General features: G+C 41.0%; 1 protein-coding gene across 1 annotated transcript in view; it reads left to right on the plus strand.

Annotated features, from left to right (window-relative positions):
- LOC132894768 (rap guanine nucleotide exchange factor 2-like) overlaps window positions 1-15,790 on the plus strand; it is a 32,067-nt gene that overhangs the window by 6,345 nt on the left and 9,932 nt on the right. The window contains exons 2-8 of the mRNA XM_060934885.1: window positions 4,849-5,001; window positions 6,692-6,856; window positions 12,254-12,361; window positions 12,481-12,684; window positions 12,957-13,065; window positions 13,439-13,682; window positions 14,264-14,491. Of these exons, the coding sequence (XP_060790868.1) occupies window positions 4,849-5,001; window positions 6,692-6,856; window positions 12,254-12,361; window positions 12,481-12,684; window positions 12,957-13,065; window positions 13,439-13,682; window positions 14,264-14,491 (1,211 nt within the window). The remainder of the gene's footprint in view (window positions 1-4,848; window positions 5,002-6,691; window positions 6,857-12,253; window positions 12,362-12,480; window positions 12,685-12,956; window positions 13,066-13,438; window positions 13,683-14,263; window positions 14,492-15,790) is intronic.

Consider the following 15,790-nt stretch of genomic DNA (forward strand, 5'->3'; position numbering starts at 1 on the left):
CACGGGGAGAACATGCAAACTCCACACAGAAAGGCCCTCACCGACCACGGGGCTTGAACCCAGACCTTCTTGCTGTGAGGCAACAGCGCTAACCACTACACCACCGTGCCGCCCCTCGCCAACATGTCTGTTGAAATGTGCTCCTATCAGCACGCGCTCCCCCTCGGTATACTTTCTACCACTTCATCCATCTTTTCCCAGAAAAACTCTTTCTCTTCATTCTCACATCCAACCTGTGAGGCACGCACAACATTGATTACCACTCCTTGAAAATCCAACTTCATGCCTATCACTCTGACATTCTCTTCACATCGATCACACTGTTGACCAACTCTCCCCTCAAAACAATACCAACACCATTTCTCTTTCCATCGACTCCATAATAAAACAACTTGCATCCACCTCCAATGTTCTTGGCCTTACTTCCCTTCCACCTCGTCTCCTGCACACACAAAATGTCCAACTTCCTTCTTTCCATCATGCCTGCTAACTCTCTCGCTCTGCCAGTCAATGTTCCCACATTTAGTGTTCCTACCCTCAATTCTAAGCACTTTCCCTTCCATCTTTCACGCTCTCTCCTAACATGCCTCCCCCTTCTCTTTCTCCTTCTCTGTTTTGGTGCAATAGTAGTATACTTTCCACTGGCACCTTGTTGACCAACAGTACTGGAGGCGGCTGTGGTTAACCCGGGCCCCGACCAATCCGGTATGGTATTTCTCTTTTCAATCCGCATGTTAGATTTGGCACTGTTTTACGCTGGATGCCCTTCCTGACGCAACCCTCTCCAATTTATTCGGGCTTGGGACCGGCACCAAGAGTACGCTTATGCACCCCCAGTGGCTGGATTTACTGGAGTACTTGCTTTTAAAAATACATTTTCTGTCAACACATTGCTCTGAAGTGGCCTACTGGATTTACTGACTAGCTTGTAGAACCTGTAGAATAAACGCCTAGTAGAATGTTACAAAATGAAACACAACTGAACTGACAAAAGAAAAAGAAAAGAAAAGCCATTGTCATTTTCATTTTTTTATTTTAACACTCCTACCCACCCCCACAAAGCAGCATGGTAGTGTTCTGACAGCTCTGGCAGTGTGTGCACACACACGTGTATAGACCACTTGCATGTGACGTCACAGCCGATCCAGATTGTAAACAGATGCCATCTTGTCGGTCAAATGCCATATTTCTGCCATTGCAATTTACCGACACTGACTTTGAATGAGAGAGTGAGAGGCGCTCTTTCCTCACAGAGAGAGAGAGAGCGCGCGCGAGCTGGCAAACACCAAAGCGGCGGGTTTCTTTTCTTCTTTCCCGAGTCGCAATCAGCTGTGGGTTCTGTTCATTGTTCTTCTGTTCTTCGTTGCTTTTCGCCCAAATCTGCAAATATTACCGTGCCACAATGCCGGAGAGTTGTATGGCATATAAATGCCACAACAGGAGAAGTCAGAAATTGGGAAGAAAGTTTCATAGGCTGCCACAGGACCCTGACAGGCATGCAAAATGGATTGCTGCTATCAGGTATACCATATATACAGTAATAGTGATAGACTACTGATACTTAATCTAACTTATAATATAAAATATTCAACCATAATCGGCTGGTCAGTGCTATACTAGATACTACTGATATATCTAGTATCAGTACTAGTACTCAATACTTAAGTGACTTACCCGTCCAATGAGGATTGTTATTTTCTTGTTTACAAGATGCCACATCTGAGGGCGGCTGACAAATCCTGAATTTCTGTAAAGATAACTGCCCAGAGATTTATAAGCACGCAGTGCTTCACCACTGAACAGCGAGGGAAAGTTAATGAGGTAATTATACACATCTGGGTATTCCACCTCTGGCAGTTCAATATCCACTGACACGGTCGTGAAAACTACGTCCGGTAATCGATAAGGGTCACTAATCTGTAGGTCATTTATTTTAGACATATATCTAGTTATCTGTTCATTAGAAAAATGAGCCGTGTAGTCCGTCGGTTGAAATTGATCCATTTTGTATACGAGTGCAGCAATATTCAGCTGTGTTGTTGACCGACAAGATGGCGGCTGTCTACATTCCAGCCGGGATTCGGTCACGTGACAGCAAGAGGTCTATATATGTATATTAATCAGGAAGACAGTGGAATAGCTGTAAATGCAGCTTGCTCAGAAAATAAAAATGACAATCCAACCTGCTTAAAACCCAGGTCCACACCTCGAGCTTAATAACTGCCCAACAGCAACACTGCTATAAGCAAGACAAAATTATAAAATCACAGCACTGCAACCGTACTGGTAACAGTCTGATTACGTTAGTGCTAATTTACAACCAAACAGAATCATCAATAAGATGCTAGCTAGTTTTTCCCTTTGGCTGTAAAAGTAATAAATAGATAAATAAATAAATAAATAAATAAATAAATACGTAGTAGCTATAGGAATTATGCAAGGTCACAAAAGCTGCAATGTTAACGTTACCAAAAACAGAAATGTGAATTCACAAAATGAACGCATGCTGTGTCATCATGGTGGTTTAACATTAAGCTAGCGAGTCAGTGAAGCTCCACCTGATGCTAGCAAACATTTTTCAAACTCCAAATCATATTGGGTCACTAACATTACGAGAAAAGAAAGATTTCTACATTGTTTATTTGGCAAGATTATGCTAAAACATATTTCTGAAAGGACTTCAGATAAGTTAACGTTATTCATGTTAGCATAACTGTGTATTTACATGCTAACTAACAGTGTCCAAGTTAACTAGCTATGTGCTAACATTAGCCGTGGACAAGGCTATGGCAACTTGGTGGGCAAATCCATAGAAAGTCATTTGACTAACCAGACTGCACAGCTATTGCAATGTTATCACTAGCTCTAAAAGCACAGACAACTTCATTGCAAGTTTTCTTTTGGAATAAAACATTTACAGGCCTCAATATGCTCTCACAGGTTGGACGGTGAGTTTTTATAGGCCGTGATGTGGTTCGTTTTAGGCAGACAAAGCAAACATTTAAAACAAAATGAATCTTTAATCCTTTCCCCAGAGCATTCTCCAGAAGAACCGCCTCCTTCTATTATACCATCAACTGATTGTGTTCAAATAACGCTGCTGAGAAATCACTGAACTTGATTTTAGACAGTATATGGACGGGACATGACCCTATGATTACTGATAGGCTCTCAGTGTCACCTGCGGGGGGAAAACAATCACGTTTTATAAAGGTAAAGAAAAAAAACATCCACATTCAAAGCTGCTTTATAGTAACGAGTAACAGGGACCTTGATAAAAAATGTAGTGGAGTGAAAAGTAGGATATTTGTCTTGCAAATGTCGTGAAGTTAAAGTCCATCCATCCATCATCTGTAGCCGCTTATCCTGTGCAGGGTCGCAGGCAAGCTGGAGTCTATCCCAGCTGACTACGGGTGAAAGGCGGGGTACACCCTGGACAAGTTGCCAGGTCATCACAGGGCTGACACATAGACACAGACAACCATTCACACTCACATTCACATCTACGGTCAATTTAGAGCCACCAGTTAACCTAACCTGCATGTCTTTGGACTGTGGGGGAAAACGGAGCACCCGGAGGAAACCCACGCGGACACGGGGAGAACATGCAAACTCTGCACAGAAAGGCCCTCACCGGCCACGGGGCTCAAACCCGGACCTTCTTGCTGTGAGGCGACAGCGCTAACCACTACACCACCGTGCCGCCCGGATCAGAAACTGAAGGGGAAAAAATCACAGTGAAGGGGCGCGCTATGAAGACATGTAAGGAATATGGGTAAAGTTGAGAAAATAAAAGGAGATAATGAAAGGAAAAGAAAGTCAGGAGATACTTTTCTTGGGGCAAATTTGAGTGGATATGATGGTTTAACACAAGCCAAATACATGCTATGTGAGTGGTAAGATGGCAGCCAGATGGCTTCACTCATCTCTACAGTGGGGAACAGGCACTGAGCTCAATATAAAATCTGGAGAGCTCGTAGCCTATTCCCCGCTGTAGAGACAAGTGAAGCCATCTTACCACTCACATCGCGTGTATTTGGCTTGTGTTAAACCATCGTATCCGATCAAACACACACACACACACACACACACACACACACAGTTATTGCCTGGGATTCCCCACCGAGGCTGAGTGCAGTGTGTTAGCATGAGCATGTAGCCTATGGGAAATGAATAGTGTGTTGGATTAGCACTAATCCCATGTTTTTGAAAATTGAAAATGTTGTCTTGGGCTCCTCTGGGGTGTCACCAATCCATGTGCAAAGTCTGGAGTATGTGCATCCAGCTGTGTTGAGTTCAACAGGTTTTAAATTGTCCCTAGGGGACAAATAAAGTGTTTTGATTTGAATTTGTTGGAAATTCCATACAGTTCCTTTAGTAGTGTGTATATAGAGATATATGAGTGACAGAGAGCGACTCCTCCCCCCCAGTTCCGTATCGCTACGGAGACACTAATTGGTGTATATATTTGAACAAAGATCTAATTATCTCTCATTAGTAGGATTTTCACTGCAACTACAGGTGGTCTATCGGTTCCTTGGAGTGATTTTATTCGGATAAGTCTCAGTTTTCTTCTTCTTTCGCCACAACTCTCTTCCTGAACACTCTTTCTCAGCTAGGTAGTGTCTCCATTTGCTCATGTCATGTGAAAAATGTTTTTTTTTTCCAGTTTTGTGAACTAGTGCTCTATCAAATAGTCTGAAAAACCACCTCATCTGAGTGTAAAAACTTGAGGTTTTTTTAAAATTCATGTTTCTGTTACTCGTATTTTTAGTTTGCAATTTCAAATTTAATAGAAACACGGCTACTGATTAATAATACTGCCGTGTTCTCTCTCTTTCTCCTCAGTTTGTGTGTATAGCGCAACAGGCCTACTGCTGCATCCTTAACCAAGTCGAGAACAACATGGAGAAGGACAAGGAGGAAAGAAAAGTCATCATGGTTAAAGAATATCGCCAGCTCGATCACACCGACAACAGAAAAGGATACATTGTCACCAGGGTGAGCTCAACAACAGCAACAACAACAAAAAAATCTTGTTAATGGTTCAACATGTCAGTTGTTCTTACACCTTATTCAGACAGGATTTACGGTCACTGGGTGACGTCTGGACATTGGGAGACATTTTCCAGGAGCATTACTAATTAAATCAAGGCAGAATGAGCTCATTTATATAATGCAGCTTTTCTTACAAACCAGAGTTTTTGTGTCATGTGCTTCCAAGTTTTACATTCAGCTGCAGTTAGTTCATTTCTAGAAGATGAAAAGTGACCTGATATTGAGGCACAGTGGCTTTAAGACATAAATACACTACCGTTCAAAAGTTTGGGGTCACTTTGAAATGTCCTTATTTTTGAAAGAAAAGCACTGTTCTTTTCAATGAAGATCACTTTAAACTAATCAGAAATCCACTCTATACATTGCTAATGTGGTAAATGACTATTCTAGCTGCAAATGTGTGGTTTTTGGTGCAATATCTCCATAGGTGTATAGAGGCCCATTTCCAGCAACTATCACTCCAGTGTTCTAATGGTACAATGTGTTTGCTCATTGCCTCAGAAGGCTAATGGATGATTAGAAAACCCTTGTACAATCATGTTAGCACAGCTGAAAACAGTTTAGCTCTTTAGAGAAGCGATAAAACTGACCTTCCTTTGAGCAGATTGAGTTTCTGGAGCATCACATTTGTGGGGTCGATTAAATGCTCAAAATGGCCAGAAAAATGTCTTGACTATATTTTCTGTTCATTTTACAACTTATGGTGGTAAATAAAAGTGTGACTTTTTATGGAAAACACAAAATTGTCTGGGTGACCCCTTGAACGGTAGTGTATACTTTTCACCATGCGCACTTGTGCTTGTGTAACTGCTACAAAAGCAGTTGAGATGCTGCCATGTTTTAAGTTGTCCCTAGGGGACAAATAATGTGTTTTGATTTGAATTAAATTGGTTGGAAATTCCAGAAACTCTCAGGTGGTCATGTGATTTGCTGCTAGCACTTTGATTGGATGATCTTAAAACGATGCTCAAAGTGATCAAAATCATTCAGATAATTTCTATGTTGCCCAACTTCAATAGGAAAGCGTTGAAGCACAATTGCCCAGCAACATTTCCCAAAAAGTTGCCCTGTGTATTGTCACCTAAAGAGGTTAATACTCAACAATCTAGAAGAATACACAAGTGTGTGATTTGAGACACGTCAATCCAGATTCGACTAAAATTATCCCCCCCCACACACACACACGTATAATTTGGTCTCCAATTTCCTCAGAGGAAACAAAGTGAGCCAAAAATAAGATGGAATTTTCTCAGGAGCCGTTTGAACCCTGTGTGAACAGAGCCTTTGACTTTTTATAAACTTTGCTTTAAATGATACTGGGAGTGTTATTTGTCTTCACGTGGCAGATTTGTTAAGCTGAAGGATTCAGTGCTGAATTATACGATCGACAGTTTAGACTGAATTCCATAGATGTGTATCGAGCACATGCTGCAGTTGATTCTAGAGCATTAAAAATAATTTAAAAAATAATAATCGGCTGAACAGAGCACAGTGATGTCCGAGTCAGTCTGCAAACCAAATGCGTGAAGCCACTTGGCTGATTGCAGGAATAAGGAAAGGTCACTGAAACTAGCCACTTAAAATATCTTGACTCAGTAACAAAGCCAGATCTAATGGTTGTTCCATCCCACAGGGCACAACCGAGCGTCTCATCATGTACCTGGTGGAAAAGCACTCGGCGGTGGACCCCACCTATATTGAGGACTTCCTGCTCACCTACCGCACCTTCCTGCCCAGCCCCATGGTGGTGGGCAGGAAACTGTTGGAGTGGTTTCATGACCCCAGCCTCAGAGACAAGGTAAATATCAAGATGTCCTGTAGGCTCTTTGCAGCGAGAGGTCTTGTGCTTGGATACCACATAGCAATGCCATACTGGAGAGCAAGCTTTCTTTCAGGTAAATAAAACCCTCGAAAAGGTCAGGAACAAAAGTTTCAACAGTTTATAGCACTTCATATCTTCCCCTTTCTTGAAGGATCGGCAAAATAATTTTCCAAGTTTAATTTAGGCTCATTTTTACAGGAAAAATTTATTTTTATCACGAAGGCATTGACTTTCAACGGACGGTGTTTGGATCTTCATGGCTAAACAACATGGCCACTTCGCAAGGTATATTTTATATATATGCACCAAAAAACACCTTGTAAAAGCACTTCTTTGAATTCTAACAGCTCAAATTGCTCCATAATAAAAGTTTTCTAGGTATATAGTTGTTTGTGTGAGGTTTGGCGACATCCTGAAGACATAAATGAACAATTTCCAGCGATGCTAACACGAAGCTCGGCTTCCCTCCTCCTCTCAGCTCTTTTTGTGTCTGTGTGACAGATAAAGGCTTCTAATTTGAAAAAAATCTCATCAGAAATTTTCTGTAACCATGTGATTTTTACTGGTAACAAAATCCCCCAATCAACAGACTTCACTTTTATGAAGTTTAAATCTCACTCGGCTATCTAGACGAGGATACTAGTAAACAACCCCATTGCCATAGCAATGCGATTCCTGCCGTTGAAAAAGACCGCTTTTTCTCAGTGAATAAAAACAAACAAAACAAAAGCATGCCACATAAAATGAACACTGAGCCACTGATGTGCTGTAATAAGTACGCATTTTCATCACACCAAATTGTTGGTTTCAAGACATCACCAAACCTTACAAAAACAACTATATACCTAGAAAACTTATTATGGAGCTGCTTTGAGCAGCTAGAATTAAAATAAGTGCTTTTACAAGGTTTATATATATATACATATATACATACACAGTGGGGCAAAAAAGTATTTAGTCAGCCACCAATTGTGCAAGTTCTCCCACTTAAAAAGATGAGAGAGACCTGTAATTTTCATCATAGGTACACTTCAACTATGAGAGACAGAATGGGGGGAAAGAATCCAGGAAATCACATTGTAGGATTTTTAATGAATTAACTGGTAAATTCCTCTGTAAAATAAGTATTTGGTCACCTACAAACAAGCAAGATTTCTGGCTCTCACAGACCTGTAACAACTTCTTTAAGAGGCTCCTCTGTCCTCCACTCGTTACCTGTATTAATGGCACCTGTTTGAACTCATTATCAGTATAAAAGACATCTGTCCACAACCTCAAACAGTCACACTCCAAACTCCACTATGGCCAAGACCAAAGAGCTGTCAAAGGACACCAGAAACAAAATTGTAGACCTGCACCAGGCTGGGAAGACTGAATCTGCAATAGGTAAGCAGCTTGGTGTGAAGAAATCAACTGTGGGAGCAATTATTAGAAAAGGGAAGACATACAAGGCCACTGATAATTTCCCTCGATCTGGGGCTCCACGCAAGATCTCACGCCGTGGGGTCAAAATGATCACAAGAATGGTGAGCAAAAATCCCAGAACCACATGGGGGGACCTAGTGAATGACCTGCAGAGAGCTGGGACCAAAGTAACAAAGGCTACCATCAGTAACACACTACGCCGCCAGGGACTCAAATCCTGCAGTGCCAGACGTGTCCCCCTGCTTAAGCCAGTACATGTCCAGGCCCGTCTGAAGTTTGCTAGAGAGCATTTGGATGATCCAGAAGAGGATTGGGAGAATGTCATATGGTCAGATGAAACCAAAATAGAACTTTTTGGTAAAAACTCAACTTGTCGTGTTTGGAGGAGAAAGAATGCTGAGTTGCATCCAAAGAACACCATACCTACTGAGAAGCATGGGGGTGGAAACATCATGCTTTGGGGCTGTTTTTCTGCAAAGGGACCAGGACGACCGATCCGTGTAAAGGAAAGAATGAATGGGGCCATGTATCGTGAGATTTTGAGTGAAAACCTCCTTCTGTCAGCAAGGGCATTGAAGATGAAACGTGGCTGGGTCTTTCAGCATGACAATGATCCCAAACACACCACCCGGGCAATGAAGGAGTGACTTCGTAAGAAGCATTTCAAGGTCCTGGAGTGGCCTAGCCAGTCTCCAGATCTCAACCCCATAGAAAATCTTTGGAGGGAGTTGAAAGTCCGTGTTGCCCAGCCACAGCCCCAAAGCATCACTGCTCTAGAGGAGATCTGCATGGAGGAATGGGCCAAAATACCAGCAACAGTGTGTGAAAACCTTGTGAAGACTTACAGAAAACGTTTGACCTCTATCATTGCCAACAAAGGGTATATAACAAAGTATTGAGATGAACTTTTGTTATTGACCAAATACTTATTTTCCACCATAATTTGCAAATAAATTCTTTAAAAATCAGACAATGTGATTTTCTGGATTTTTTTTCTCATTTTGTCTCTCATAGTTGAGGTATACCTATGATGAAAATTACAGGCCTCTTTCATTTTTTTAAGTGGGAGAACTTGCACAATTGGTGACTGACTAAATACTTTTTTGCCCCACTGTATATATATATATATATATATATATATATATATATATATATATATATATATATATAAAGGGCTCGAAATTCTTTTTGTTTTTCACCAGCCAGCCGGACTAGTTACCTTCCAAAGTAATTAGACAAACAGAAAATCAACTAGCCAAAATTTGTTCATGTATGAATTTTACTTCTGTCAAAAATAACGCAAAAGAGAGTAGTTACCATTGTTCATGACTAATGTGCATTTATTTCAAGACCCGAGTATTTTGATACTGTTGTTAAATACATAAATGAGAACAACACAGGGCACCATTATATAATATCAACAAATAATAATATATTGGAAAACTTGGCAACTTGGTGTATGAGTATTGAAAGCAAATATACTTACTATCATGACTATAGCACCCGAAATATGTCCAACATGCTTTCTGTATTTAACCATTTATGAGAGAGAAAGCATTAGGAGCTTCATACTGACTAGGAATCAACTTGAAAAAAATTAATTATTCCATAAAAATTGTATTGCAGCCAAGGCCTACCCTGCTCCCATGTTTGCTTATGTCCTTTGTCGTTTCTCCTCTTCAGACCGAGGTCGCTTTGTCCCCATCTCTGGCGGTTTCTGTACACCTTTCAGAAAATTCCACATCGCAACATAGCTTTGGCAGATGTAGATGTAAACAACAACAAAAACACGTGTTTAAATGGGCGATAATGTGGCCACATCTATTGAATTTGATAATGTGATGTGGCAGCGGGGGCGTGGCCAAGCGTCGGTCTGTGAATGGAGGGCGGAGTCAGGGAAGGTAAGTGGTGGAATCATTGCACCTGATGGGGATTAACCTGTGTTTGTGTATCTTCCCCAGTGACTGCGCCCTTTAAAAGGAGAGGAGAGCAGAGAAAGGGAGCTCTCTCTTCCCAACCAGAACACATGTGTGTGCACGCGCAGCTGGGAAGTGATAAAAGGCTGAAAAGCTAGCAATAAATAGTTCATTGAGAACTCAGTTCTGGCCTGCCGTGCTTCTGTGCTCCACCCACCTGGTCCAATACTACATGTGATTACCGTGATATTCAACGAGATGCGTTATATGCATGCGCAGTAGTGAAAAAAACAACAGCCTGACTCGTACACGATATGATTCGGAATTCTTCAGTAGTTTCTGTCCTGCCGATAAACACACTGATTAACACAGACACGGCACACACTTAATATGTGGCGGCTTTAGTTGACAGTGTGTCTGAATCTTTGCTTCATATATATTTTTTATTTTCAACTAGCCAGCCGGGCTGGCTAGTGACAGGAACTACCCGCCAAATGAAAAATTAAGTCGCCTCAGGCGACCGGACCACTGCGAATTTCGAGCCCTATATATATATATATATATATATATATATATATATATATATATATATACATACACACACACATACACCTTGCGAAGTCAGCATGTCGTTCGGCCATTAAGATCCAAACGCCGTCCGTTAAAAGTCCATGTCTTTGTGATAAAATAATTTTTTTCCTGTAAAAATGAGGCCAAATTTAACTTGGGAAACTACTTTGACAATTCTTCTCAAAGAGGAGAGAGATTAAGCGCTATAAACTGCTGAAATGTTTGTACTTGACCTTGTCAAGGATTTTGTTTACCTGAAAGCTTGCTCTGCAGTATGGCGTAGCGATGTGGTATTCAAGCACGTGACCTCTAGCTGCGACGAGCCGATTGAATTTTATTCCAAAAACAGCTTCCATTTGAATAATAACAACGATAGTCAGGGTTCCCCCGGGTTCTGAAAAATATTCTCCACTTTTTTATTAAAAAATCAAGTCAAAGAAGTATTCTTCACTTTTTCTTATTTTTTTTCTTCGCTTAGTCTGTAATTTTTCTTAGTTACTGACTTATCACAGTGGACTTAATACAGGTTTATACCAATCAAACTGACACAATTCAAATATTTGTACAGATACAGCTCGGCCTCTCCATTACATATCAAATCTGGGCTTCACTCCAGCCTCTAATAAGAAAGAGTTGATTTTGGGCACGCTGTGCACCATCAAGCGCGAATAAACCTCTTTAGTTTGAGCTTATTGAAGATTATTTTAAAGGGAATTATTCAAAAGAGGTATTAGGACTCCCCTTAGCCTTTAACTTCAACACAAAACTTGATTTACAGTTGAACAGAGTCGAGAAGGATCTTGGAACAACCAACAGTGAAGGAATCCAATTTTCCTGTTGATTTATAAACTGAACACAGAATGACACCACGTTTTTCATCATACGTTTGCCATGGGGACTCAACATGCCATGGCCCTGAAACATAGCTCCCTTCAGTTGCTTGCTGTCTGACAGCACCTTCACTTTTTTTAAATTTTTTTAACCATCTCCTGTATTACTAACACTGTCCCATGTGCTCGGGGACGGTCGGGGCTCTAAGTGAGCCTCCCCTGTGGCTGTTTCAGCCCTTAAATCATCTTCATTGTTTGAATAAGACCGTCCGAAAAACTTCATCAGCTTAGACTGCGCCATTGTTTGGTTCACGCAGAGACAATTACACCACCGCACCAGGCCGATTAAGATGCACTGCGATTGGTCAAAGCTTGGTGCTCATTTCCATTAAGTGTAGTTGATTTTTATTGGTCACAAGGTCATTTTTATACTCTGGCTTTTCTAGAGAAGATGACTTATGATAATGATAAATACCTTTGTCACTGTGATGACTGCTAGTAATTTTCTCTTCATCACGGATGGAGGATGTTCGTCAATGACGAGTGTGACGAGCACCAGTGGGAACCCTGGATAGTGGACTTTTAAATTCCACTATATATTCTAACTTTGGGATAAATGCTCGTGTTCATAGGTTACACAGGTAGTCTTGCTGTGGGTCAACAAACACTTCAGTGACTTTGAGGGTGATCCCGAGATGATGCACTTTCTCACAGAATTTAAGAACAATCTAGAGAGAGAGGTGAGTGCTGTTTATTTATTTATTTATTTTTTTAATGTACCTGTCAGTACAAATGATTTTTTTTAAACAATGCTGTCCCTAACCCACTATAATCTCTTTGCTCTTGTGTGATGAAACAGAAAATGCTTGGCCACTTAACACTGTTAAACAGAGCTTGTGCTGCCAAAGCCAAGCTGCGCGTGGTGACTCTGACGAAGCCGTCATGCGAGACTCCTCTGGCCTTCAGTCTGCTCGGTGGCTCAGAGAAAGGCTATCGCATCTTCATTGAGAATGTGGAGTCGGGTAGCAAAGCTGCAGAAGCAGGCCTCAGACGTGGAGATCAGGTACTTCTGATGATATCTTGCTTTGGCATGGTTAGGTGTAGCTATAAAGGTGGAACTGGTTCAGGGCAAGACTTCCATGAATCTGATCACCTTTACACATTTTGCATAGGAGGATGCTGTTATGAGTTATTATTCAGAAATATGCCAAAATAACCTCCTCCCCATAAAAAAAAAATAATAATCAGCATTGGTGGCTTAGAGGTGAAGACTGTTGACTCTTTGGAAAACATGATGATCCATATCTCTGTATGTTTTCTCTGTGTTCCTCTTAGATCCTGGAGGTGAATGGGCAGAACTTTAAGAACGTACAGCTGTCCAAAGCAAATGAGATCCTGCGCAACAATATGCACCTCTCGATTACTGTGACAACAAATCTCTTGGGTAAGTTACACATCAAGCAAGCACATCTATTGAGAAAGAAATTAGAAGATTGGAAAAAACCCAAAGGTTAAAACACAGTCAGATTTATGGCTGATGGATCTCAGCCTGAGAATTAGTCCAAGATATGCGACTTCTAATTCAGGATTCTTTTATAGCCATTTAACAGTGTTGATGGGAATCTGCTTCATCTATTTCTGGGATTCAACTTGACTAAAGCCAAAATTCAAGATTAATAATCCATAATCAGTAAACTTTCATGCTTCATTAGGTTGTCATTCGGGCGAAAACTGCTCCGAGATCAGCACTCTAAGTATGAGTAATAATGAACGTATCTTGTATGAGCAAACATAATTATTATGTAATTTTTTCTCAGTGTTTAAGGAGCTTCTGGCTCAATCTGACCATGAGGAAGAGCTGGACAGGAGGAATGGGGCTCCACACATTCTCAAGAAGGCAAGCCATTGCTCTTTCCCAGATCCAGCTGTGGAGCAGGTGATGGATCTGGATCTGGACAAAGTGAGCAAGAAAGCCATGGCCAACACAGTGGGCGGGAGGAACAAGCTCAAGAAGATCTTTGGCAAGACGGTGACCAGTATTCTACCGCCCAAGCTGTACAAGTCAGTGTGGATATATATTCACGATATAATTAACAGTTATTCCACGAAATCGAGTTGACTATAAGCTATGTACAAGACTGAGTGGAATAACTGTTTTCTTCGATCCACATTCACTGGATTTTGAGAAAGAGAGCATTTTTATTTTTTGCGAATTCGATAAATAAAACTTTTATCTAAAACGTCCGACAAAATCATTTCCGCTTAGAATGTAAACATACCGGCGAAATGACAGTAGCAATTTGTGAAAAATGCTAATAATAATCAATCATCCTTGAAAAAAAAAAAAAAAGATTTGTTCTTACCATGAAATACTTTTATTCCATATTTTCTTGCTTTTTGCGTTTTGGGGGTTTTGTTTTTGAGTAGTTTTTATTTTGTCCTCGGTTGGTTCAGCAACACGCACCGCCATTTTGTTTTTCTCTACTCACAGTATACGAGTTGATATCCTAGTAGTAGAGTAGCCAATCAGAGCACACGATTGCTCATATCCAGTGAATGTGGATAAAATAAAAGTGCATTCGTAATATAATGCACCATGACCGAGCTAAATGTCTAACCACGGTCTGTGCTGTGTTCTGCAGTGATGATGGTGTAGGTCAATCCCAGGACAACAGCACTGTCGAAATGACGCAGTCAAAACAGGGAGGGGAGGTCGTGACTCAGGCCGTCCAGGAGTTTGCTCTGACCGCCACACCTGAAGCTTATTCACCATGTGAGGTGTCTGTCACATCTGGGGGTGTAATCAAACAGCAGCAGCAGCTTCCTGAACAGCTCTCCAAACCGGCAGACAGACTCCAGCTCAGTGGCAGGTATGAGCTCAGATTAAACACACTCGCATGCAAAATGGTCAGCAGTTATGCATTTAATCTCTGTGTAACTAATATGTCCAATTTTGAACTATTTTATACCGCTGCACTGTTGAATTCTCAACTGATTTGTCAGAAGATGTCGATTAATTTTCTAACAGCAGACAACAGATTGCAGGCATGCAAACTGGTCAGGGGTGAAAAAGGTGAGAAGGATGCACGGGGACACGGCACGCGCGCAAAAGTACATTTCGTAGTCTACGTTACAAAAAAAATTGCAACCAGTGACATCTTGAATTTAATACAGTACAAAATAACTTTCCATAAACATGTCTTAATAAGTTACTGTTGAGTGGCCGGTAAATTGTACCATTTATTTGTCAGTGGCCAGTAAAGTTTGATATTTTGTGAAGTTAATTTTCACCCCTGTGTACAACACAGTGGGCTATTTACAAAAAGGTATATATTACTGCCTGTGCTATCTAACAGACCTACCCCAGAGGACACACCTGGCCAATCCCTGTCTGTCAATTTTCTTAAAGACATCACCTATGTGAAATCAGGGGCGGATCTAGAAAAATATTTATGGGGTGGCAAGAGGGGGGCAGGAATTTTTGAGGGGTGGCAACGTATTACAGACATGTATATATACACTGAATTTAATCACAGTTTGACGACAAATAGTATGTACACACTACAAAAGGGCACAGACTGCCATTTACAAACTCATACAGATAACTTAATCTCATGCCTTTATTGTTCACGAAGAACACACATTCTCAGATGAGGTCTATACCGTTTCTGGACAGTTTTATACTGTATATGCAAAAGAACAGACACTAAAAAACAACAACAATAACAACACTGCTTCAAGTTCAGCATGATTTAAACCATTTACACCAGTGTCACATTTTATAGTTTTTTTTCCTCACGCTTTGTAAAGGCTCACCAGTGAGCAGAACATGAACTTGTCATGCCTACAACAGCTGAATGCGGCGATTTCCATGTTGCTCAGCAAAACGCTTCACAAATTTATCAAGATCTAATGCTTTTGTGCGCTTTGATTCAATGCTGAGTACAGCCAAACTTGATAGTCTCTTTTCTGTCATAGTCGACCGCAAATAAGTCTTTATGAGCCTGAGAGATGAAAAACTTCGTTCACAGGATGCACTGCTCACAGGCAAGACAACCGCTATTTTACACAACCTGAACAACTCAAAAAAAAAAAAAACAACAACATCTTGGTATGGGTCCAAAACCAGTGAACTCCATGAGAGTGGTAGGACTCTCCTGTTCCCCCTT

The sequence above is a fragment of the Neoarius graeffei genome, chromosome 12 (assembly GCF_027579695.1).
Source record: "Neoarius graeffei isolate fNeoGra1 chromosome 12, fNeoGra1.pri, whole genome shotgun sequence".
Classification (NCBI taxonomy): Eukaryota; Metazoa; Chordata; class Actinopteri; order Siluriformes; family Ariidae; genus Neoarius; species Neoarius graeffei.